The 27,787-nt window shown below is 36.6% G+C and overlaps 1 protein-coding gene across 1 annotated transcript; it reads right to left on the reverse strand.

Annotated features, from left to right (window-relative positions):
- Positions 1-576: 576 nt before the first annotated feature.
- Positions 577-27,277, reverse strand: ICE2 (interactor of little elongation complex ELL subunit 2). The gene is given in 15 exon segments (XM_086620081.1): positions 577-2,285; positions 4,563-4,821; positions 5,883-5,933; positions 6,030-6,113; positions 11,480-11,613; positions 13,050-13,228; positions 14,598-15,558; positions 16,038-16,222; positions 17,897-18,056; positions 19,556-19,672; positions 20,040-20,174; positions 21,812-21,931; positions 23,082-23,349; positions 26,134-26,238; positions 27,210-27,277. Coding segments are annotated over 15 exon segments (2,985 nt in total). The 5' UTR covers positions 27,239-27,277; the 3' UTR covers positions 577-2,087.
- Between the last annotated feature and the right edge of the window lie 510 nt (positions 27,278-27,787).

Here is a 27,787-nt window from a genome sequence, read left to right on the forward strand (position 1 = left end):
GAAAGATGCAAGTCTTTTAGGCATATACATATATGGGCAAACAGACCATATATTTCTAACATGAAGCTGCACTGAGAAACTAAATTCCATACAAGTCTGGCAAAAGTTTTTACATATACAAACTGAAAACTGCGTTGAATCCCCACATAGTTAGTTATCTGGCAAAACTGACTCACAGCTAAAATATTCCTATTATGAGAGGTCACTGAGTGCGTTTTGGATTTCGAATCAGAACTGCTTGTAACTTGCAAACAGCTCTACACCAGTTCAGCTCGTCATCAGCATGTCACTGCAACTAAAAGAAGCAGTGGCCAAAAAAGAATAAACTGAATAATACTATAAATATATTTAACATTGTGGGGGGGGAAAAAAGTAAGAAAATGCTCTGTATTTCACAAAGAACCATTTTTAATATACATCCATTGTTTAAGCCTGCTCTAAAAAAAAACTGTCCTCAGGATTTTATAACAGGTATACCCCAGTATAATAATTATAATTTAAATATTTAAATTATAATAATTTAAATATTTTACTTTTACTTTCATGACATTAAAATGTGTCATGTCAAGCCCCAGTAAGTAGAAAAATTATTCATCAGATGTGTGTACTTGGTAACTTCCTTAGTCCAAACAAAAGACTTGAAGGATCATCTTTTAGGCCTTTGTTTTTTGTATTAGCAGTTTACGTGTGCATACAAACAGCTCGGCAGAACACCATCCAAACAAAAACTGGCTCTGACGTTTTAAATCAGTTGTGTTGTTTAAAAGGCAAAACCAAGGAAGAAGTTATTGGACTCCTCCTTGTAGCTTTCAAGAATTCATGAGCTTTTCTAAAACCAATACTCTTAACAAAGGAAAATACAGGTAGAAATCCAGAAAACACACAAAAAAACCAATGATAAAGAATGTAATTTTCAAGTCTCAATTTCAAGGATTGTTTCTTTTGAAATTGTTTGATGAAACACTGAAAGTATGTACCACAAAAGAGCTGTAATGCAGAGAAATCTTCTCTCACAAGCAATCATGTTAGTTACAAATACATCACAGAATACAACACCTTTATATATCATTCAAAACAACTTTAATTTTTCCACACAACTCATTCACTAGGAAACTTCATGTCATGACATTGCTTGGCCTTTTCATAGACAGTAAGTATTCTCTTTTCCTAACTCCACTTCGTCAGTTTGGCTCTAAATTCAAGCAAACTGCCGATGTACAGCACAGTTTAGTTGAGTTTTTGGAACGATGATTGAGGCCTTGATCCTATCACTTGTTCCTCCAGGCAAACCTTAATACCTCAGGTAAGCACTACTGCATACCAATGTGCAATCTGATACGAGATTTAAGCTGTAGCCATTCAGTAATACAGTAAATAACTGCAATATTCATTTCTGAAGACGTCAGAATCCAAAGAACTTTTGCAAATCGTTATGAGGAAGCATAAAAATATGTATTTTAACTGTTAAGCTGTACTCGTAAGTTTCCTAGTGCAAATTTATGGAACACACTATTCAAATAATAACAGCTTTTGTTCCCCAAACCTAATTTGTCATATCATCCTAAAAAGAAAATGTATTTTTAAAAGTAATTAAAAAACTAGTAGACACTGTGTGTTAAAAGGATTAAGTAATTAAATCCAAGTTGTTCCCCTTATGCACATTACACTAAGTAAAATATAATTTTAAAATAGATCAGAATAAAAATCTGTAATTATTCTGGAAGAATTAAGAAAGCTGAAAAATAATTTTTCTTGTTGTTATGTAACATCAGACAATGCTGTCAACCATCACTCGATTCTTCAAGCTGTAGTTTCTCTACAAAAATCACGAGACCGACAGAAGATACTTTTGTCCCGTAACTTCAGCTGCAGATGCTTGCTTTTTTTTCTTCTGACTGAATTTGAGATTTTCACTTGAAATGTTTCCACTGAGGTAAGAAAGGGTTAAAAGTTTACTAGAATGTTTCAGCTATGGAGCCGTTTCCCCTGCCAGCTTGTTCTAGCTCCTGTGAAGCTGCAAGAAAAGCCTGAGATGCTTTGTTTCCTCTTGTCCTCCTCCAGGCCCTACTTAGCACAGCATGGTTCAGCTATTCCTTCTTCAGTTGCATTTTGTTGTACTTCATTTTCCACTTTTTCTTCATCATTCTTTGTTTACAGTAATTCTTCTTCAGCTTCTTTGTAGCCACACCTTCATTTCTAACAGGCTTAGCTGGATTGCCTTTTGTTTCCACAGCCACTGCCTTGCCCTCACAGGGTGTGTCCGATTGATCTTTCACCCCAGCCATCTAAACACATATGGAGAGAGAATAAAAAGCCCCACCAAACTAGAATTAATAATCTGAAATCTGTATTAAGCACAAGCATACACAACTACCTTCAGAGAACTGCCTTCTACTTCTTGTCACTCCAGCTGGACTCAGAGGCTACATCTGGAGTGGGCGACAGGCACAGCTGGTCTTCCTGTCACCAGTGGGATCTGACCAATCCTGCCTCTTTAGGGCCTACGTGCCTGGATTTCCTTCTGGTAGAAACCAAAGCCCATGAGGTAATTAGGAACTGAGGCGCAACTCTATTTTGCCCTCACATGAAGTCAGGATGTGGCTAGAACACATGAATGGGCCTAAAAAGCATTCCACAGTCTCCTAAACTAGGCATAGTGAGCATGTGGCTCTTACACAAATGAGTAAAACTGTGCTGAAGAAAAATAATGCTTGAAAACTTTCTTACTTTCAAAGTGTCGTACTACCTGTTCAAAACATTAGAATTGAGAGTGGGATCTTTGCAAAACTTCCAAAGCATTTCCAAATCACTTACTCATCAGCATAAATTACAAAGCAGGCTGGGTTCCTAAAACATTTCCACAAAATCTCTATCAAAAGTTTTTTTAGAGGCAGACAATTAATTCTTCTTTTCATAATAAATTCTGTTGTTTTAACAACAGCAACAAAAGCCAGAAGTTAGTGACTTTCAGGCTTTATTTATTTTTACTTATCCTAATGATGTCTAGAAAGATGATAATATTCCAACATCAAAATAACATATTACTCTTATTTTAGAAACAGTACTACTGCACATATACTGTTACGACTGTTTTGCTGTATAGGGAACAGCATACCCACGAGATTTTAAGTTTCGGTATGTCAGGGAAGCCACCCAAATGGCAAAGAACACTTCCTCAAAGAAAAGGGGTTCAGAGCAACCAGAGACAGGTGATCAATGGCAACTTGTCTGACTGAGCTAATGCATTTTAGAGGGGCAAAAGGAAACATTTTTGCTGCAGAGAATCACTGTTATTCCTACATGAGCTTTGTTTAAAATTACAAACAACTAAGAACAGGTCCAAGATGCTCCACCCTAGCCACTGAAATCAGGAATTGATAAATTAAGACATGAAAGATTTCAAAGAGTGGCATGAGGTGCCTAAGGAAAGTACTTAAAATTCCAGTAAAGAATAATGTCGTTTCATTTTCTGTCTTGTCATACTACTATCCCATGCCTAGTAATGTAAAAGCTCTGACAGATTTTTTTTTTTTGTATTGTTGATTTGCTTACGACCTCTCTTGTCTGCATGACGTGTATCAGGTATTACAGTTGGGCGCTCATTGCTGTCTCCACAGAGGAAGCACTCATCTGCATCTCTCTCCTCTACCTGGCTACTTACTTTCACTAAGCTGGTTAGCATTTAATATCTTCGGCTTCCAAGACATGTCAGTCTCTGCTGAAATAGCTCAACAACTTCCAAGATTTTAAGATGTGGGGAAAAGACAGAGGAACAAATGGAGACAAAGGTGGGATTGAAAAAAATCAGGTTAAAAGGTCCTTCCTGAAATTGCCTGAAGAAAAAGTATATCAACAAAAACAACCATCACAGAGGCAAAATTAGAAAAGCCTTATAAATGCAAATATTCTGTTCCAGCTGTACTGCAAGCTTATAAATTACAAAGCTTTTAATTAAGCCAAATGCTACATTATTTTTGCCATCCAAAAGTATTATTAGCTCAACATTAAAGATACAAAGCTTCATTTTGAAAGAATTTTGCCTTTAAAGGGGAGAAAAAAAAAAGTGTTGTGTGTTTTTTTTTTTAAAAAAGCTTGACTTAACATATCACAGAGAACAGCAATAAGAGCTCTACGGAATAGACTCCGACAGTAGAATTCACCTTATCTGATTTTACGTGCCTACAGTTGTGCTAATGTCTCATAGTAGTCACTATGAGAGAAAATGACAACTCTACAGCATGAGTTCTACAATCTAAGAGGCCCATCCTGGTGTGGAGATGCATCTTACAAAATATCCCATTTTCCATTTCCTTCTGGTAACAGTACAAGAAGCTTAAATGTTATTTTTCCATATTGTGACGTTTAAAGCTAGGTGAGATATGAATCTCTCTCAAAACATTTTTCAGGAACAAGGCATTCCTAATCTTGGTAGTAGATCCAGAAATCTAATGGGTCTTTCTGGCCCCCAGAGATGACATAAATATAATAGCTATATATCCAAGGGACTGAAATAGATTATTTCAAAACTGCTAATCTGCTTTTCCATCAAGTGTGACACTGACCTTGTGTTTACACATGGCTTCCTGGGGTGCAGGTGGAAAGGTGCATGGAACTCTTCCATGATTCATGTGATAGGGTAAAGGGAGGCTGGGATCTAGTGGCACCCACGGGACTGAAAGAGTGCTAGGCACAGAAGGCAGATCACAATGAGCTTTATGCAAGTTATATGATGCTCTCATTGTCTTGTCAAGAGAACTCTTGTAGACTGCAACTGACGAATCTCCTGCAGCATGAGTCAATAAATAAGAGCCCTCCTGCAAACTAAAAAGATAAAGTTCAAAATGAAAACTACTAATTAAGTGTTTTTGTTTTGTTTCATTCAATCAGGATAGCTACTAAGTTCTTAATGCAAAAGCAAAAGATCTTTAGGTATTTACTTACCAGTCCCTGTTTCATAAAAAGACTATGGACAAAAAAAGCATGAACTAAACTGTATTGATAAATGCATACTAATTCATTTGTTTATAATGTACTCATATTGTACTAATTTATCATCAATGTACAGACTGTCATCATATTCAACAAAACATTTAAGCACACACTGGAAACCATCCATATTTGGCAAACTATAATTCTTTAACCAGCGCCTTACCAAACACAATGCATGTATGGACACAGACACAGAGAAGAGACATGCTTTAAATTCATGCAGGATTAAACAGGTTTTCAGGAAGGCAAATGTCAACCAACTGTCCAGACCAAAAATCTTAGCCACAAGTCACGAGGCTACAGAAATTATGAAGTGTGGAAAAAACTCTTCGGTAATTTGTATTAAGAGGCTTCACACCGTGCAAGAAATGTGCTTCACAAAAAAATTAAAAGATGCCAGAAGACTGAAAGCATTGAAGTAGCTAAAGAAAAGGAAGGAGCAAGAGAAAGATCACAACATTGTACAAAGAAAGACGCTTGATGTTTTAAGTCAAGCTACGCAGAAGGGAACACAAACAGTACTATTTCTACAGATTAAGCAAAACGACTAACAAAACCCAGAAGTCTAAATTGTAAATGTCAGACTACATATTTAATATTACAACTCACTCCTGCGAACTGTTTAATCAGCTCAGAAGTGCCCCATCTCCTCTCTTAAGTGGTTCATAAAAATCAAGTTCTTTTTCCTTTGCATCACTTATACAAAACGTGTAATCCTAAACATATTTTTACAGAGTACTGCATTATGCTATACTAGACCTAAAAGAACCTGTAAAACATTTCATGTATCTCAACAAATAGAAATCAAAGTGTAGACAAGCATTCTACAGAAGGAATAGAATGAGCTGGGTAATGTTTTGAATAAATACAACGAACAAGAACGGAGCACTTACTCAGACACTTTCTTCAAAATATGATGAAGTATATTTAATGAATTTGCAGGCCTGCAAAAAAAGAAAAAAAAATTACAAAAGTAGTAACTTGCAAAGTTTGTTAGGGTTTCAAATTCATTGCTAAAAAAGTCTACTAAAAATACTCACTTAATCACTTCAAGTTTTTCTCTTAAAGTTTCTGGAGTAATCTTTTCTAGCATAATAAGCTTTGACGTAAAGCATCAATACGTCCTGAAAAATATAATTCAATTAATACACTAATAAAAGAGAACAAATGCAAAATCATAATTTGCAGATCTAATCCATTTTAAAAAGAATAAAACTTTTGCTCTTTTAGAGTGTAGAACAGTGCAAAGTATTTACTGATGTTGCACAATAACAGAAAGTAAAATATATAGTTTCTTTAAGTATAGACATCTGTATTTGGGCTGTCGTTCTAAATCAGGGAGATGCCCATGATTCCAGCAAATCTCACATCTTGGGTGATGTCTGGAATAGACACCTCATTTTGCCATGGCCTTAATCTTATCAGTTAGTTTGCATCTTCTCAAGTTCTCTAGATCCTTATCACTATGCCTCCTTACTGGACAGGTCATGAAGTTTACCTTTTACAACAAATTCAAATTTGTGTTTAGTATATTTATTTTTCCATTCTGATACACTATACAAACAACTGCGTTATTTGATTTTCTGAGGATTCTGTACCTTTGGGATTTTTTTTCTTCCCTCACCTGAAAAACTAGAATTTACAATTCAGGCCTTGTTTGTGGCAAATCGTTAAAGACTATTTCCCTTTGACACAGCTAGGAGCAATAATTCAAAACTCTCCTCATCACATTTTTAAAATAAAGGCTGACAAGAACAGTTTAGTCCACATTTTCACTTGATAAGCAATAACGATGATTAGCATAGCTTGTACACTGATGTGGTGACCATGCCTTACCTTCAGGCTCTCTCTCATGTTGAGGTTTTCCCAGAAACCTGTTCTATTCCAGCTCTGACACAGAGGATGAGGTCATAATAAAATATGACCTATTCAGTGGAATTTACTGCCTTACTACAAATCTGCTCTGATAATAAGTGTAAATGCTTCAATTGTACAGTTAAAACTGCTAAACCAAAGCATTTCACATTCCAAGGTAAACATTACTAGCAATTTGTTATGCGATGTGTAAGATGACCAAGTAAGAACTCTCATTTTAACAAATCTAAATTAAAAAATGCACCAGAACAACTAATTTCTTTTAAACACTAAAATTGTTACTTTTCTTGATATCAGTATTTTGTGCAATACGAAGCAGATTCTGCGTTGCTGACTAAAGGAAAATAAACTTGAAGTCATGACAAAAAAAATAACAAATCTGTGTTCTCCATTCCTTATCAGCCTCTCCTCAAAACAGAAACTTCTTCATTTCTGAACTCATTGACAGTATAGCTGGGAAAAAAAAAAATTCTGAACTCATACCTAATTTATATTACTGTATCTTATGTTTGAGAAGTGACTATCGAAAACACTTGACATTCAGTAAGTTACCCATACAGGAAGTATTTCTTTCCAAACCATTTCTCAAATAATCTTTATTTAAAGGCCACTATTATACTATTCAAGTGAAAGCAAACTACTCTTTTTGCAGTAAGTTTTGCTTGGGCACTTAACGCATAAGTGAATAACGGCTGGGGTAAAAGGTTCCCATTAATCGGCAAAGCTTATCACAACTTTATTTACTGCTTAAATCAAAGACAAATACCTTATTTGGGAAACACCAGAGATTACTGCCTTTGCAGATGCAGGATTTCCTATCTGATGATAATATCTCTGCTTTTGTGCAAACCATTACTATCTTCCTTGAGAACATACAAAATAAAAAAATCAACTTAATATCACACCTTGCAATTTCTGCAGGAAGCCACAGTTACACCGCTGTTTTCTTTCTCATCTGCTGAGTCACTGCACTCAGCTATGAGATTCCTCCCTCAGCCACACAGAGCCATAATACACTTATGAACACCAGGCAATTACGGGGCACAGGCCAAGGTCCAAGGAACTTTCCATGCATACTTATTTGGCAATACAAAAGACTGTTGAGAGAGTGAATTCAGTTTTTTCAAGATCCAAGAAATCTTAAGCAATTTAACACTGGTATATGCTCAAAACTTCAATTTTAGAGGTTTCACTTAAGATCTATATAGTCTCAGAACTGTCTGAACAAGAATGCAAGTTGTAGGTACTGTGTTAGTAATGGTAAGATCGCAATTTTCAAACAGTTGTTCCACACTTTCACACTCATACTGTGGGGTTAATTTAAAAAGAGCAATAAGTCTATGGCTCTACTCTTGTTGATCTAAAAATTCCTTTATTATAGGCCATGATATTTCACTTAAAATAATTCAAATTACATGATCTGAGAAGTCTAGTCTGTCTTTCTGCTTACACCAAAGACACGATAGCACTAGTCTTACTTTCAGGTATCAGATTAATGCAAAAGAATGAGATATTCACCCCGTTTTAAGTTGTCCATAATACAGGGATATTATCAGGCTTGGAGAACTGTCCCTGGAGTTTCCAGACAAAGCCTTCTGTTAAAAAGAGCCGTCTAACTAAACTGGGACACTTGCAATGTTGAATTTTTCACAGCTCCCCAGAAATACAAACTGAAAGGTGGAATTTGACAGCTGCCTTGCAATATTTCTCAACAAGAACAGAAATAATCCTTAAGTAGATTATGGTAACAGTTTGCCATTAAAAGCTGTGATAGCTGCTCTTTAATAAAATGTATAATTTACTTCCACATGTCTTTTTACTTACATCTATTAGAAACTACATGGCAGTACCAAAATTTGGCAGTCCTCAATTTGCCTGCCTGAATAAATTATGTATTCTGATTGTATCAGAAGTTGGTAACACGCTGAGAGTCTAACTCTCTATAGTAGAATATTACTTTTTTAAAAAAATATTGATGAGAGAGGACCTGCCCCGCATGCTGGGAACACTATTTTGCTGTGCAGGATAGTGATTATCCACAGCAATCCTGTGCTTTGAAGCATGCAAAAGGAGATTCCCTGTGGGCCCCCCAGGGTTTGCTGCTGGATGTCAGCACATCCAAGAGCTGACAAACACACACCACTGGAATAACCAGTGTTTCCCAATCCCAACAACTTGCTCTCCCAAGCACATGAACAGAGCGCATTTCGGAAGCCTGCCAGCCTAGGGCTCCACGCCCATTTCACGGCTAGCAGGTATCTGTGAAGGAGACACTGAGGAACCGCCGTGCCAGAAGGGGATGGCTGTTTATGCCAGAACGACTCCTGCAGCACACAGCTTGCTTTCTCCTACGCTCCTGAGAGCCTCTATAAAAAGGGGTGTTGGCCCAATGAGCTGTCTGCAAACCTCTTCGCACAAGCCATACGTTAAGAGTCCTGTAACTGACGGGAGATCAGATAGACACGCCTTCCTTCAGTTTGTGTACTTTGCAAGCAGATTAACCCTCTCTCTACAGTTTCACTATTTCCTCACACTGCTTGAGACTCTGGAAACATTAATAAAAATGTTGATAAAATTTTCTACAGGGGGCTACATTTCAGTGCAATTCAGTATCCTGTTCTGCTTGTTAAAAAAAAATTGCACTGTGTGTACAATTATTTCTTTGTGAGGATTTTTTTTTAGAGAAGGGAAAAACCACAGCAAATACTGCTTTTAAAATTAGAAACATAATTCCCATCAGATATGGACAGCAGACAAAGATGGATGCAGTCAGTAAAACTATCACCTCAAATATATTAGATGTCACGTAAACCTTATCATTCTATGATAGGATGCACAGTTTGTCTGTAAAAATTGGGAAAGAGAGAACTCAGCATTTCTAAAATAGTGTTCTGATGTGAGTCACCAAGAGCAAAAGGGTAATTTGGTGCACAAGTGGAAAGGTTAGGCAACCACAGGCCACAACTGCTGCCATAACAACCGTAAAAAAACAGAGATTTTTTTTCCTGCAGCAGGAAAGCGAGGCAGTCCCCACTGCAGAACATTCATTCACTGTACCAACAGGATTGCCCCAACTCCGTTGCAAGTGTCAAATTTATTCTAAAATGCATTTTGACTAACCACTTTGTTGAAGGTTTTCCCTTTCAAAACCTTAACTAGGTAATTGGTATGAGAGAGCTCTCCATGTATTAAAAAGGGGTTTTTAAATTATCTGACCGCATTCTTTATATGTGTCATTTTATTTTCTCTACTCAACATATGTATCCTGATAGACATGAAAATTTTCCTGACATTTAAAATATCATTACACAAACATGAATACAGCATTTTCTACAGGACCTTTGTCAGTGAAACTTTGCTTATAATGCTGCATTCCTAGTGCGCTTGGTTTATGATATTTTGGATAAATGGCCTTTACAAGTAAGATTATCTTTCTGCTCACACTTCCATGCTTTTTATCCCTGTTTTATTGTCTTTTTCTTTTCTGTGCTCTGAATTACAGTTATCATCTCTTCTACACGAGATTTATAGTTTCCTGCTTCATTCTCACTGAACGTATGTTCTTTCTCATTCATAGATTCTATTACATTATCTCCTGTTCCCATATGCTGCATAACACAGGACGAGGAGTATCAAGACTATTCCTTTGACAGGGACATTTCAAGTTATATCACATATTAGGAAATTACATTTCATGGATTAGTTAGATATGGACCATGGAAAACGTGTTTGTTTAAGTAAGATCATCCAGTGATCAGAATTCCTAAGGAACATCATAGCTACGGAAAGAAGTTTTCAATAAACGTATGCCATGTATTATTCTTCTTCCTGTTAGGAATTTCATTTCTGCAAAGCCAGAAAATTATTTCCAGTACTTTAGATATGAGACACACATACATTGTTTTTCAAGTATGTAATTTCTCTCATTTCTGAATGACAGAATTTGGTTTAGCTCTCTCGCTTGTTTTTCTTCATTCTCTTGTATCTATCTATCTATCCATGAGTGTAGAAATACAAACATTATTGCCTGTTTTCAAAGAAAGTAAGGAACGTTTGACCTTTTCCCATACTGCAAGCTCAAAGGCGAAGAAATCAGTATCCTCTGAGCTGCATACCTGATCCTCTGTTTGTCTTCTTGGTATGTGATAACAAATTTATTTCAAATAATTTCTCAAAATGATAAAACATATTTATAGCTCATATTTAATCAAGAAATATTTTTACCGCTTCTGCAGTAATTGATGTTGTATATGACTTATTAAATAAAAAAAAAAAACTTCTCCCAAAAACCAAAAGATACTTTAAGTCATGAAGATTACTAACTTCAGAGAACTAAATTCACACTTACAGACACATTTGTCTTTGAAAGGCAAATAAATGCACGTCTTGAAAACAAAGCTTACTGGATGCTAGTCATCTAAAACCAAAGTTGAAATATTTTCATTCATCATTCAACAGAAATTTTAGATGAAGTGCTTATTTAAGATAAAAGTGAAAACTATAAAGTTAAAATAAATAAGGACACATGGAATATACCTTTAATACTTTTCTCCTCTGTTATTCTATGAATGTTCAGACATACGTGTTTCTTAAGCAAAAAAATCAACGCATAAACTTACCAATATAAAACAAGCATTCAGAATGCAACATACTCTCTGTCCACAACTGACATACTTCACTTTCTGTAAGAGCTTCGACACCGTAATAGGCTTGGTATTCTAGTTTTGGCAACAGGAATATTGGAGTAAGCTATAAAAGTGAAGATATGAGAAAAATCAGCACTCACTGTCCAAAAAATGTCCACAATTGAACTACATTTTGTAATTTATCATCGTAGTCTTCCACCACAGCTGAAGCAATAAAGACATTTCACAGATTCCATGTGATGGTTCACATTCTATGAAACTCACAGTACAAGCTTCAGACTACAGAGGCTCTATACAGAGGAAGGGAAAATGGACAAAAAAAAAGGCTAGGCTAGCTTTTACAAATAAAGAAATTTTGCTAACTCATTTTTCCATGCGACTAAATTAATTTGCAGCTGGCACTTCTCTACTGCCCTCTGCAGGAATTTAAGAAAAAATACATCATTGTATTTCTGATTCATTTACTATTAGTGAAATCCTGCCATTTATTCCCCTTGTCAGAATCTCACTTGATATTAGAATCTAATGCTTGAACTCTAATTTGAAATCAGAGGCTGACCTTTGCATGTTAACACTAACAGAGAAAATATAAGACTTCTCTCTGACAAACCAGTTTAAACTTCAGTAGGAATTTAAAATAAATGAACAACAGTGCTCAGTTTCTCTTTAACAAACTAAGCCATTTGCAGGCATTTATAAGCAGTGGATCAATAGCAAAGAGATGGTATTTCTTCTAAATAAGATTTTGAGTGTGGAATCTCAGCAAGCAATCAGAGTTACAAAGATCTATTTCCATTTTCACAATGCATGAACACCTCAGAAAATGGCTGCCTACCATAATGCTGGTATTCTGAGGAGGGAGGGAGATACCACATCAAATTTGAATGACTCGGAGGACTCTTGACAAAATAATAAATTACTGAGAATTCCAGAATAAGCTTTCCTTCTTTTGATGTTACAAGGAATATTTGTATTACACTTGCATTTAAAGCATTTTATTCCTTCAGACAAACAATTTGCTAAGATGTATACCATAGCCTTTTCAAGCAGAATGAAGAGGATCTCTTTTTATCTTTAAAAGTATCCTCTGTTGTTCAGTTTATCTCCTATTTCTCTGCTTAACTAGGCATAACAGCAAGGCTGAATCCTGCTTGAAAGTATTTATGAACAAGAATATTCTCAAAGCCCTGGGCCAAAAACCTAATTACTGTATTAACTTTTAATAATAGTTCAAACTCACATTAGTTTACATGTGTATAATTACCCATACATTTTACTGTAATGTAGTTGTAAGTAAGAAATGCAGAATCACACTTACTTATCTTCTAAACAAGTAGGTTTAAAGAAATCTCAAGTTATTCTTTCCTCTCTTCCCACAGCAAACAGTTACTGAAAAAAGATGCATACTGCAGAATTACAATTAAACGTACTAATTGCCTGAGTGAAAACACAAACGTTATGCAGGACTGGGACTCCCAGGGATGCTAGCTGAGCACAACTGTTTAAAAAACCAAAACAATCTAACAGCAAAATCTGTACCTTTTGGGGTTTTTTCTTTTTACGGTACCGTGGCAATGACTTCACTTTTTGCACACTGCAACGCACAAGTAACAACAGATCATTCAAACTGAACAGCTTATACACAAGGTTGCCGTCCTGAGGTGCTTTATAGTCTGAAGGGTCTTCTTGAAGCATCTGAAGTTCATGCGGCAGTTTTTCTATAGAAAATACATAAGCCAGAAAATGACAAGCTTGCACATCCTTTATCATGAAGCTAATAAGCTTTTTTTCATCTCGCAGTAGGTTTGTCTGGGTTTTTTTGTTTGTTTGTTTTTTAAATAGGATCTGTTTTGTTTCCTAAGATTTTGTGGTGAAAACCATCTTGTTAGACACAAGAAGTCACTTACATATTAAAAAATTACATTTTGAAAACGTCTGCTATAACTTTTAAAGAGTATATTTTTAAGTATTCTCACATTTTTTATCCTAATCATTAATTCCTTATACTAAAAGAGCTGAGAGACTCCATTTTTGTACAAATGGAGTTGAAAGGCTGGTTTTCAAGCAACAATCAGCACAAAGGAGGCGAAAATTTCATTTACAATGAATGCCTCCCGAGAGCCACCAATCATTTATCAGTTACTGAAATACTCAAGCCTCAGGTTTGGATGGTATCATAAACCTCTGTTCCAAACTGAGCTTGCTTCAATTTCACTACTAGCATACTCAAAAGAAACACTTATTACATCTCCATGCATACTTACACACGTTTTCCCAACAAAAAGCACTGATTCACCAGAAATTAACATTTGAGAAAAAGAGTATCTATCCTGATGCAAACTGCATGGCTTCTTCCTGTCAATTTACCTAACACAATAAAGTGCTTCTAACTTCAGCTGTGCAGAGCTCAGAAGCTACTCAGGCATGTGAGAAACATGCCAAAATTCATGGCCCCTAGGATCTTCAAGACTTGTTTCTAGTTCTCGGTTGAGGTCTAGGTGTAGCATGGGTTTAATTTCCAGCTAAACGCCTGAAAACTTGAAGAGGTGTTTTGTAGCATGTCCTCCTTAGTCTTCTGGAATAGATTGCTAGGAGCTAAGAAACAGCAACTGAACTAGGAGTCTCAGACATCCAAATTTCAAGTTTTCTTTCAAGCTTTAGTTGCCTAATTTGATTACTCTTTTTTTCTACAGAAAATGTAAAACAATTTCATTTATGATTGACAAACTGTTTTTGCAGACCAGACTACTCAAATCTTCGAACTTCTGAGGAAAAGTAACATCTCACTATCAAATGATTTCTTTTCCTTGCTTAAAAACCTTGTGTATAAAAACTTTTTGTTTCTCTAAAGTAAAACAATATTTCACATTCATCTTTGTGGACAAAAAGTTCCCAAAATGCTCCCTTATGTGTGGCAAGACAGTAATTCTCACAGAGAAGGTATTGCTGAAAAAAAGCCACCAACCTCTAAATAAATTTAACAGAGGTACAATTGGGATGTTCTTCAGATGAAGAAATTAAAGTTTCTCTGTCAAACTACCAAAAATTTGAAATTTTACTCCTTACACAATGAACACAGTTACTTACTCTTTGGCACTCCCTGAAAAAGCCAAGTCCAGGTATTTCTAGACGAGTCAGTGGGATTTGAGGCAGGGGCCGGCACAGTTTCTGTGCTGAAGGTCCCCAGGGGTTTTGGAGATTGAGGCACACAGGCTGGCATAGCATTAGAATTATCACAGCTCACCACTGGCTGCTCATGAGCTTTTTGGGACGGTGACTTGAGAAGTTCAGTTTGCATTTTCAGTATCTGTCCAACAGGATCAAATTCTTTGGACAACTTTCTCACAGGCTTTCTGGAAGCAATTTTTCCGTTATCCATGATATCTGAGCAATCAGTCATGCTTGCTGATGGAATACGGGTGGGGGAAAGTGATTTGGCAGTCTCTGCTGAGGTATGAGAAACAGTGCTTGGTATGGTTGTTTTGCAACAATCAATGTTTTTACGTTCTGTATCAATTATCAAACGCTCTTCGTCTGTGTCACTACTGCATAAAGAAGCACAAGTCTCTTTTTTTTGTGCAGCATCAGACTCTTTCTTGCAACTAACAGCATTAGATGATAGAGTGTTTGATTTTGTTTCACTGTCCAATACTTCTTTGGTCATGACATGCTGTGCTTTTTTCAGTCCTACCTCCTCTGAATGAAAGCTTTTATGAGATGAATTCTCTTCAGGGTTGAAGCACAGAATGTCATCCAATGCTGGAAGCTGCATGCTGGCACATGCTGAAACTCCTTGCTCAGAGATAGTGTTTTTTCCTTCTTCATCTCCACTGTTTATGGTGGATATATTTTGTTTTCCCATTTTTAGGCCATGTGATAAAACTTCAGCAGTGTTACTAACTGTAGGAAAAGTACTTTCCATTTTAGAAGTTCTTGAGAGCTTGACAGTTGCTCCAAAAGTTTCCAGTTCTGTAACATCATCATCAAAATCCATCCCTGTGTCATCTGGAAGAGGAATCTTCCTGTACTGGTAGGTATCAGAAGACATCTTAATACAGAGGGAAAAAAAATAACAAACAAAACCCAAGAAAAAGAATGTGTTAGTCACAAATGAGACATTGCCAAATGGAAAACATGAAAAATGTTCTTCTATCCATATTTTAACTGTTGGGAGAGAGGAGCAGTAACTGGAAAAAAAAATTCCTGTGTTTAATGTGGAATATTTAAAATCCTAGGAGCTGAAAGGCCTTTCAAGAGAGAAATAAAGTTCATAGAACTTTTCCCACTTAAATGAATTGATCAAAATAAATTTTAATGAATTAGACATTAAAATTGAGATGCTGATATAATAGAAGCATTTAAAAGAACTAAATAGACATTTTAAAACATTGAGTTCGTAACTCAGCAGTAGAAAAACTACCAACAGGAAACCTAAGTTTTCCCCCATTATAACAGAACAAGTAACTTAAAAATTATAACATAGGTTTTTGGTTTTGTTTGTTTTTAAGAAGAGGTGAAACTACATACATCCCACTGAAACGTAACGTCCTCAGCGGGTTTGTCCATCGATACACCAGATATCGAAACATAAGATGTTTTAGTTGCTAGGAAGTCCATTGGAATTTCATGGAAGATTTGGTTCCTCTCTCTTACTGTCATCTCCTTTCTCAGCAGAGGTGAATCAATGTAAACGACTTTAGCTGGTTTGCTACCTTTTCAAGAACGGAAAGGGATTGAGTACATATTAAATGAAAGAAAAAAAGATATAATTTATATAATTAAGGTATAATTTAAATAATGTATCTTTTAACTTCCAATTATGGTCAAATTCATTCCATATGAACAGTAGAAGACATGAAAAACTATCCCCTCATTCATTAACAACAGAAAATAAAAGTAAGTCCAGATACAGTGTCAATTATAAGTATCCTGCAGCAGCAATTAAAGAATTCATAAAATAAGAATTTAGGATTCTTCATTCCTGATACTGCATTATATCATCAAATGTATTCCGTTTTCCAAAAGGATCTTTTTTCTTCCTTTGATGAATCTCAAATTAATTAATTAATTTACTTATTTATTTTAAAGTCTCATTGCCCAAAAGCGATGGCTGCAGTTCATGTATCTTCTAAACAGGAACTATGCCTGGGCCCTGCTGCCTCACTCTTTTGTTTACACCTTAACACACTGACATATGAATTATTCATAGATTCATCCAAAAATAGCAGCCATACCCTGCCCAATATTACAGAGAAAGCAAAGGCACATGGTGAACATAGTATCACTGTTTTAGAAAAAAATTATCTATGGATAAAAAAAATAATTAATGCAAGAGGTACCTTGCAGGAAAGGTAGAAAAGGAAGGAGAAGAGAAACCCTACAAGAATCCCTATATATTGCTAACATATTCTGAATGCCCTTTAGGTATTAACTTTGGATCTAAAAATCCAGGTTAAAAACTGTAAAGCTGATATAAAAGGAGTCCGACATATCTTTACAGGCAAAGTAATTAAATCTCATGTAGGAAAACGCAAAATTTGTAAGATTGCAGATATTTGACAGCTTATTTACTACTCTCCAGAATTGTGCTATACAAATTTGTGTGAAATGCACACAACATGGACATTCCAAGACAACAACCACTATAAATACTCATCGTGAAACAAACCCCAGTGTATTAAAAAAAATTTAAAAATAAAAAAAGGGTAATGAAAGGAAATCTATACTCCGATTACTGATGGAGTGCTTGACAACTAATGCATAGCATTCAGACGAGTTAATCAGTTTATTTTTTGTTTCACTTGTGAAAAGTGATCTCCATGGACATTCATTATTTATTCATTATTCTGTGACGTAAATAGGTCCTTTTAATTCCAGAAAATGCCTGCTCTCTTTTTAATAAAACTTCAGAATTTCTCCTTTTCAGCTTACTGAAATCAGTTCACTTGGCAATTTTAACCACTTCATGCAGTTTTCTTTTTTGCAAGGAGCAGTGCTTACAGTTTTGAAAAGTGAAAGGACATTAACTGATTCCCCCACCCCCCCGCCCAAGTGGAAAACAGCTGTATGTCCAAATTCAATGTTAATGGTGATACCGCTAGAGGTTGTTACTATTCTTAGTAACAAGGTGGAGAAAACGATGGAATGACCTTGCTATCAGCTTTCCTCCTTGAAAACAGAGGACAAGCGATACCAATGGATTTTTTTAACGTTCGTTTTTTATGATAACTTTGATTAAACTAAACCTTTTTCTTTACAATACAAAAGGTCTCTGACTCCTTATCAGATGACAGCTGAAAACTATTAACCTCAGATTTTTGACCTTTAAGATGTGTGAACGTCTTCATGGACAAAAATGTAATTTTTATAACAAGAACATACTATACCTGCAACAGGGATCATTTTAACACAAACTGGAAGTTCCCATTGTTCCTTGTAGTTTAATCCATGATTATTCAGTAAAGTAAATAATGATTGATTACTTAAAACAACTTGAGGACAGTATTTCAAAGCAAGTTTTTCTGCATTTGAATCCGAACTAATATCCTAAATAGAAAAAAAGTTAAATTTTTAAAAGTTGAGAAAGACACACATAAATTTAAATTCTTAAGAAAAACTCCAAACCCAAACAAACATGGATTAACTTCCCTGACAAAAGTCCAAATACCACCACAGTACCAGAATCAAATGAAAAAGCAAAAACTTTCCCTGAAGTTTTTGGCTGAATCTTATGCATCCACCTTGCAGCATAAGAAAATGTGTCCTCTTAACTTGTATCTTTCAGTTCATTCTTATTGATTTGAGAATAGGAAGTTGGATGACTGTGAAATACAGGAGTGCATTGCAGAAGAAAAAAACAACAGATTCATTCACACATGTATTACAGATCATCTTAGTAGTTAAGTAATAGCACGATAAAGCCATCTAACATTAAAGTAGGGTTAAAGCAGCAGTAGTTTGAATACAGATTATATATAAACCATCTTGATACAAATGAAACATGAAGAGTAAAACATGAAGAATACAAACTCAGAATTGAAATGATAAAATCATTAAACATTATAAGTGCAGGTTTCCATGAAGAAAGGACGCTGGGAATGCTCATGAGGTGGCAGGAGAACATCAAAGACTAAGACGATAATGGAAGTCCAGGAGCACTGAAGACCATGAGAGAGAAATAAGAAAAATCTAGCTATGTTCTTTTTTCTGCTACCTGAGACACCATCAGAAATATTCTCTGTTTATAGGTATAACATCTGTTGATGTATATATCATTCTTCAGTGGCACCTGTGCTACTTTCTTAAGTAAAAGTGTCTTTGCAATCACAGTGCCTCTATTGAAAGTTTGGTTTTTGATATGTGAACAAACTCCTTAAATTAGTGGATTACAAATTCTTGAGAATAAGCAGTCACAAAAACTGAGTTCTAAAGAATGAAAAACTCATTCATGTTTTCTGTGGAAGAACACAAGCAGAAGCATCGGGTATTTAACAGTAAGGTGGAATGGAATCTAAAAATTGTTCAGCTCAGAAATGCAGTGTATGCTGTTTAGTAACAGAAATTCTCAGGGCAAGCTAACTTAATTGGCTTTTCAGAAAACTAGACAGTCTAAAGAATTTCTTCTTGCCCTCAGGACTTTTTTCTTAAATCAGAAGCCTTTATACCTATGTGAATTCATATGTATGTACACGCACTCCGACACACAGAGGCCAGCTTAGAAATTGCAAAGCAAAGTTTAAAAGGAATTCTATCCAGATTTCATACGTTCCAATTGATATATGTTCCATATGCTCCATATGATCTCCCTAATGTTGCCTTGAGAGAAGAGAGAAAGTCCCTTCAAGAGGCAGTAGGTCCAAAAGGTAATAACCCGACTCTTGAAGAGGGTAGTGTGGTCACCAGAAATGAAATATTAAACAAATAACGATATAGTGCATGCTCCTATGCTACAAGATGCGTAAGACTAGGGGGGGAAGAAAAAAAACAACTGAATGCTGCCACATTACAAAATATGCCTTAAAAATTATAATAAAAAGGTTACTTACATTGTGCATAATAGAAGCCTTTTTTTCTGGAGTTATAATAGATGCAACAGTTTTATAATCTGTGGGCAGTTGAACAGGCATGGTGGGGAAGTCTGTTTTACCATGTCTTGCCGTACCCTTGAAGAAATCAAACAGTATCAGAAAATAGCTCTAAATGAAATCATGCTGACTCAACATTGCACTTCTTATAATGGAAAAAAATTAAGAATTTATGTAGGTGCATTATAAAGTTAATGTTAAATTAAAATAAATCCTATTAATGTAATATTTTTATTGCAAACATACTGTGAAGGGTGTTAACAGCCTTACTATCAAAATAATTTCATTAATGTTTTCATTAACAACTTTAATTATATATTACAAACCCTGGCCCAAGCATTGAGTAATACTTGTAAAAAACACGAATCCTCACATAACACAATCCAAATGTAATTCTACTTATTTGAAAACAATACCAAAACAATAGGTATATGTAAGATATTACCATTACAAGAAGATTTTTTTCCAGCCTAAAGGTCAACTGTGTATGAAATTTGCCTCCCATAATACTCATGATCTCCTGGAGTGTGTAAAATTCAGGATACTTTTGCACATGTCCAATACAAGCACGTAATAGTTCCTAACATAAAGAGAAAAAATAGTTCATGCATTTGTATCTTTCGTAAGAATTTCACTGAAAAAAGTTTTTTCTGCAATTTCAGGTTGCATTTACGCTTTCTGCAGAGAACAGATATATTTAGCACATTACTGCTAACAGACTTGCTTAACTTCTCCAGTTAGATAGTTTTTAAAAACTTAGAGATACCAGTAAAACTCTATAATAATCTTACAATCACTGGTATCAGAACTGAAACATATTCTAAATTCTCCTCAACCCTTTACATGCAAGGCTAACAACGTATGCACACAGTCTCAGACCAATAATCAAAAAAAAAGTTTAATACAGTTTGAACTGTGCTAAACCAGGTAATTATTTTCTTTTCAGTTTATTCATCTTGGCTTTTAAAGAGATCAGTATTTTTGTGTGTTACTACCTAATTTACACTAGGCCTAGGTAAAAGTTGCAAAGATAAACACATAGGAAGATTCCGTATGTGTTGAAACCTGCTTTCATATCAACTCTAGATCCTAAGATAATTTTTTCTGATAGCTGAATTATGTATTTAAGACATTTAGGTTTTATTTAATAACTAGAATGAGATATTTCTGCAAGTATTGTTTAAAACTAAACGTGCTTCCATTTAATTTTTAACTCAGGATATCAACTTAATAAATAGGACTTCAAGTTTGGAGACACGTTTTGTGACGAGACGGCAAGATCACTTAGAAAAATCGGCACAAGTGTAAAATATAAAATTACAAAGCCAATCTCAATTTTTAGAAAAAAAAACCAAGATTTTTGTCCTTATGCGTGCCCAAATCATGTGCTAACAGGAGAACAAATCTACCTTGTGCATGAAAAAGCATGTAATAAAGTGCTGCGGCAAAACAGAATCAATCCTTCTGAATTTAACGAAATGATCTACTCTCCAGTAAACACATTGATTTTTCTGTTTTATTCTGTAAAAGAAAGTGATGCAGCACTTACTGGAAAAGACTGAAATGTCAACAAAAAGCAAATAAGTAGGCCATTTCAATTAAGGCAAGACACTATAAGGAAAACAAGCAAGAGTAAGTCAACCTACTGATGGGAAAGTTCAATGAACCTGTATTCTAGGATTTTTTTTCCTGCAGTGTGCTATTAAAACAAAAACGGTACATGAAGTTACCATTTTCATGTTCCATTTTAGAATCATCGAAGTGGATATTTAACACAGCATGAACTTGCAGATGTTTATGATTAAAGCCTGTGCAACCTCTGATTAAAGTGACTTTGTAACATCCTGCTGTGGAGGAAAGCTCAACATTCTGTCCAGTAGTGTATATTTAAGAGCAGCGTGTTAATGTAAATGCATACTTAAAATGTAATTTCTCCCTTCCCAAATACAAAGATGTCATTTACTTAATTGATAATTAAACCTTTGTACAGTATTGTATTCAATGACCTCACCTATATCTTATTGGCTACAATAAACTGTGGGCCAAGCCATGCCACACAGCATAAGGGAAACGGTGACTTTTCATGTCTCATCCCAACATGGAACCAGCAGAAGTTCAGAGAATGTCAGATCCCATGAGCAGTATCTACATATCTTAATCACGATTCCAATATGATTATTTAAGAAGAGAAGGAATTAAACACAGTATTGGTAATACCTCAGTATAATGCAGTGCATCTTCAGAAATGGCATCATAATCTTGGGCGCAGCTTTTTGCAGCGTTTTGGGCAAATTTCATAAATTCTGCAATTTCATTGTTTACTACTTCTTTCATTTGCTGGGGAGAAGAAAAGAAATCTATTTTTTTTAATACAGAATGGAATCCTGTAAGCTAGGTATGTAACCAGCAAAACTTTCAGAGAGATAGTATCAGTGATGGTATGAGGGAGGGCACAGATTCTACATGTTGTTCAATTTACTAAGTCTTTGCACATGTTCAGAGTTTCACTTAAGTAAAGAAATCTTTTGCAAGGTCCATTTCCTTAAAAAAAAAAAAAATAAATCCCAAAACAACAAAACACCACTCCCCAACAAAGAGCAAGCTTCTGTTGATCAAATTTGTGATTTATAAAAAGAAAGGTTACAAGACATTGTTGGAGCAAGTTTACATGACAGAGCAGGAGAGATAGCTGAGCTCTGACTTCATAAGCAATTACGTTATAAGTAACAACAACGCAGTAGGTACCGATTTGCCTGGGAATGACATTCCCATTGTTACTGAATAAAATAAAGGAATTGGCATTAACAAAGAAGTATCAAACAAAACCAAATGCAATTTATCGAAAACATTTGCTAATTACATTATACAAGATTCAACTAAAATAATTCTTCCAATCAACATGAGACATAGCCTTTCACTGTTTAAAACACTGCTGAGACTAAGCAGCAAGTGAGAACTTGTTCCTTTCTACTCCCATAAGCACTGATATGGCAAGCATAGAAGGTCAATGCACAGGTCCCCATAGACGCTGGTGAACAAAGTTCCTATTATAGGGTGCTGTCAAAGATCACATAGAAATGTATCCCTCTCCTAACACAATACAAGACGGCTACATACCATTATGAAATGCTAAAATCACAGTAAGGTCGTCTCATAAAAACACGTGGTTTTTTTTAGGGGCGGGTGGGTGTTTGATCAGCTATCAAAGATCTACACTTACAGTCAGTTGGTTAGACTACTACTAAAACCAAAACAAAACCAAAAATCCACCCACTTTAAATGAAATAACCAAACACTCTTTAAACTTACATTAAAAATGTTATCCTGAATACTTCAAATCTTTATTACCATTCATAATACTATGTTAAAAGGAAATTATGACAAATGGAATTTAAAAATATTTTTGCTACATTTTCCTTAACTCTTTGTAACAAAAAATTGTATGACTCCCTCTATGATGTTTATATGTACATATATGCACACTTACCAGATACGTGACTAATTCTCTTTGACTTGCTGTGTTAACGTGAAAAGTTGGGGTTTTTTTTGAGTATTTAGTCATCAGATGTAAGTATGTTTTCTGCTCCTTCTCAGTCAAGCAAGAGGTAAATGGATAGGGGAGTCTAGGTTCTGGAAAAGGATGATCATCAGTTGTGCTTTTAGCCTCCACCTCAGCTGGATCTGCAGCCTGCAAGCTACAAGTCTGTCTGTTTTCTGAAGAGTTGGCCAATGTCTCCACATTTTTCTTTGCCTCTCTGAAAGAAAATAAATGAAAGAAATTACACTTTTCACTTGAATATTAATATTTATCAGAATTGATAAAGGCAGTCATGCAAGCCTAAACTTCAAATCCAGCAAAATGCACTGTGAGATACTGTACTATTTCAATTCCTATTCTACTTCACAGGAACCTTCTTATTCTGAAACTTCACCTGGACAATCAGACTAATCCTTAGTACCAATAGCAGATTTGCCACTGGTTTAAAGACTAAAAAAAAAAAGCTGGGTTTTGGTTTGTTTGTTTGTCTGTTTTAAACAAAATAGTGTATATATTAGTCTGTACGCTTAATATTGATGTGGCAAGCTAAACACGAAACTGATTCTTTGGTCTGGAACATCCATTACTAATGAAAACATAAAGAGTCAAAGAGTCCAAGAGTCTCAACATTTTGTCATTCACTGATGGCAGCTGTTCAGAAACAGTTTTCACTCAGAAAGGTCTAACTTTTGAGTCAAAGTTATGATAGAAAAGGAAAAAGACAACTAGAAAAGCCTTTCATTCACTGTAAAAGTAGTAAATTAAAACTAATTAATTGTAGCAATAAGGATTCCAGATTTCCATGAAAAAAATCTGAAAAACAGAGTACACAATTCAAAAGTTTCATTTTCTACTCTAAACAATGCTGAAATCAGCTGTCAAAAATAATATTGGGCTAAGGCAAGGGGCGTAGCTGCCCTAGCAACAACAAAGAAGTAACATTATAAAGCTGGTTCTTAAAACAATTCGAGTATATGAAGGCCATCTTAGCCCTGCTGTATTTTAAATATCTGTTCTTCAGAGAGAAAATATTTAGGGTTAACAAAATGAACATTAACTGCTGATCTTGGAAAAAGCATATTTTTAAGATACAATTTCAGCAGTAGAAAACACCTCAAGTGTTATTCAAACCCAGCAGTATCACGTCCACAGTTCTTAATAATACTTCACAGCTGTCTCTCTGAATGTGAGAATGTGTCCATCCTCGTAGCACAAACTGGCAAATTTAATTAAGCTGCAGCAGCAACAAGATGCTGACTCAGATACGCCAACGTAGGAACATCAAGAAATTCCAGCAGCTTAAATTGGCTATATTCAGCACTGAATGAAATGGCAGCACATCAAGATCATTTCAGTATGCAGTGCTGTCACAGTCTTCATCAGGGTGCAAACCAAAATAATCTGACAGAGCTTTTCTGTCCATATTTACAGCATTATACTTTATTTGATCTGACAGCTTAAATTTTTCCCCTTCATTTTATCAGCAACCAGCTTTCACAGCTTCTACGGTGAGAGAACATACACTTTAGTAAATATCTATCAGAAACCCCAATATACAAATTGACAAGTTTCCTCCAGCTTTTACTTTCATATGTGCCCCAACAGGTTCCATTTCTCTTCCTCTTGACTATGGCCACACAACCCAGTTCCATCCATTTCTGATTTTTTTTCTGGTTGCAACCTCTCTTCCGGCTATAAACCCACTTCTACCACACACAGCTGAACACAATCCCGCTCTTGAGTGCAGTCATGTCTACTCCAGAAACCCTTTTTCTACATCATCTGAAGGAAGAATCCTGCAGCCATATCCAGTGCACTCAGCAGCAAGTAGAAAAAAACTTCTCTAGCGAAAGATGCGAGACATATAGAACGATGTGATGTAGACAGGTATTCCCCTGAAATGCACGTTCGCAGTGTCAGTTCATATAAAATACAGCAGTTCCCCTACAGAACAAATTATTTCTCCACATACTGAACTCCCCACTCAAGAACACAGTAGCTACCTTGGTTTCCCATCCACATTCTTTGTGGTGCGAATGTTCACCCATCTGAGACACTTGCCCCTTGTAACTCCCTCCCAGCTTAATGACTTCTTAAAAAATCAATAGCCTAAATACAGTCCTTCAACTTCTGAAATCCAGCAGCATGAACTATACTTTTCACTATGCAAAACAAATGTTGCTTCTACTTCTTCCACTTACAATAACAAAAAAAGACATCAAAACTGCACGAACAATACTACCTGTACCACTTGCGTTCACATAATTTCACTTCTCGTTCTTCAGTTAACACACTATACAGTTTATTCACTACTCAAGGAATTAATGGCATCTCCACTGCACCTAAGACAGTGTTGGATCTAAGTAAACCATGTTGGCTACTTCTAAAAGATACAAGCGAAAAGGAGTTCATTGTGCACTATTGTCAGCCTTCCACAAAGTGAGAAGACATGGATAGACAGCAAGATATTAATTTCTAAAAAAAATTAGGTCTGGTTGATGGGATACAAGATGCTTACTGTGCCCAGTTAAAAGTATGGGTCGAGCTTCATCCCTGTTTGGTATATAAGAGAAAGCAAAAAACAAACAGCACCATCCCCCCCAAAATATTTAGTGTTTTTTTTTTTTTTAAAAAAAAGCTATCTACACAGTGTTTCCACATTCCTGCTTTACAAATATTACATATATGCTGTCTAATTCCCTACTAGTTTTCAATAGTAAAATACATGTGTTCTTCACAGTCTAAAAAGAACAATAACACAAACCCCATCCCCAAAACCTCAAAATACCACCTCACTCCTCAAAAAGACACAAGACCAGAGGTCCCAGGCTGGACTTTCTGAGGTTTCACAACAGGCAAAGCACAGACCAACTGGTGGACCAAGGGGTCAGTAACAAATCCTTGCACACCCCGTAACATGCAGCTGTCTCCCAAAACAGTAACAGTACGCATCAACAGGATGATGACAAACAGCAGAAACTTGTAACATAACAGAACATACCTGTTTGAAAAATGCCATAGTTCAGAGAGGCTTGGAGCCAATGAATATTTTTCATAAATTTCATGTGAGAAAAATACTTCACTGCCATTTTTTGGTGAAATATCCCTGATAAAAAACCAAACCAAAGTAAGAACACTGCAATACACAAAAAATTAAAGGCCACATCTGCCCCTGAGAAACAGAGAACAGAATTATTTAGTTTTTCTTTTTTTAAAAAGCTATCTACACAGTGTTTCCACATTGCCTCTTTACAAATGTTACATATATGCTGTCTAATTCCCTACTAGCTTTCAATAGTAAAATACATGTGCTCTTCACAGTCTAAAAAGAACAATTTCATAAATACAGGATTTAAATTCTAGCTATGGCGAGAGAAATTCTAGTGGAGTTACAGTTTCAGATGTTCATTAATCAAAACTAAACATTGAACTTGCTAGACTTTTGAGAAAAGTACAATAAACTTGTTTTTAATTTTTCAGAAGAGAGATATTTTGTCTTCTACACAGAGCTTACCTTCTAAACTATCTTTTTTTTTAATTAATATAGCCCTTCCAGTGTACAACGCCAATCTTCCCAAACGATTTTGAAAGACACGAGGAAAGACTTATTTGTCTTGCTCATGAATAAACTAACGCAAAACCAACTCACCTCTGCAGGCTTAAAAAGCCTAATTACTTCTTTGCAGGGCTTTTTGTATTAAAAACAAGAACTACATCACTGTCTCAAATCCATATCGAGGATGTGGATTACTGAACCGTTTCTCATTTCTGAGCACACGTAAACATAACGGTTAACTCTCCCTCAGAGCCAGCACGCTCGCTCCGCCCTCCTCTCGCTGAGGAGACGACAGAAAATGGCGCCGCCCCGCCCTCCCTCAGCGACGGGGCGGGGCCGGGCGGGCGCGGGAACGCCGGCGCGCCCCGCTGCCCCCGCGCGCATGCGCGCTCCCGCCACGCGGCGGGCCGGGCGGCGCGCTTCCCTGTCTGCGGGGCAGCGCGGAGCGAGCGGACACCTTCCCGCCCGCCGCTCTTCGGGTGCGCCCTGCCGGGTACGGGGAGAGCGGGAAACGTACTCACCAGCTCAGCAGCTGCCCGTTGGCCGCCATCTTCACAGACCCCTCGGGGAAGCGTGTTCGCCGGTTCCTCGTCTCCCTACCGCGTGAGCCTGCCTCACGGCACCGGCCAATCAGCGTAGCAGAGCACCCGGCGCGCGGGGTCAGGTGCCCTGAACCAGCCAATGGCGACGTGGGCTCGAGCAGCCGCTGGAAGGGCTGCGGCGGCCATCTTGTGGCAGGCGGCAGTGCTGCAGCGTGGGGGCGAGGGCTGCGTCGCCGCCGAGGGTTGTGCCCGGGCTGGCCCCGTCCCGCCTCGCCAGAATGAGCCCAAGGCCTCTCCGCGCTGCGGGCTCCGCTTCGACCTTCCGTTCGTCACTAAGGTGTGGCCCTGACCTAGCGCTGAGTGCCTCGCGCAGCACTTCCCGCCCTGGGCGTGCAGAGGTGGCGGGGCCGGGCTGTTCGTCCCTCAGGGGTGGGGGCCGCGTGTGAGAAGGCTGAGGTTCACCACGGAGGTTGCTGCATTTATCAGCTTTCCTCCACTCCTGGGCTTTCAGTTTAACCTGGCTAACTTTCCCCTTGTTAACATGTGGGCAGAGCCAC

The sequence above is a fragment of the Tauraco erythrolophus genome, chromosome 14 (genome assembly GCF_009769465.1).
Source record: "Tauraco erythrolophus isolate bTauEry1 chromosome 14, bTauEry1.pri, whole genome shotgun sequence".
Classification (NCBI taxonomy): domain Eukaryota; kingdom Metazoa; phylum Chordata; class Aves; order Musophagiformes; family Musophagidae; genus Tauraco; species Tauraco erythrolophus.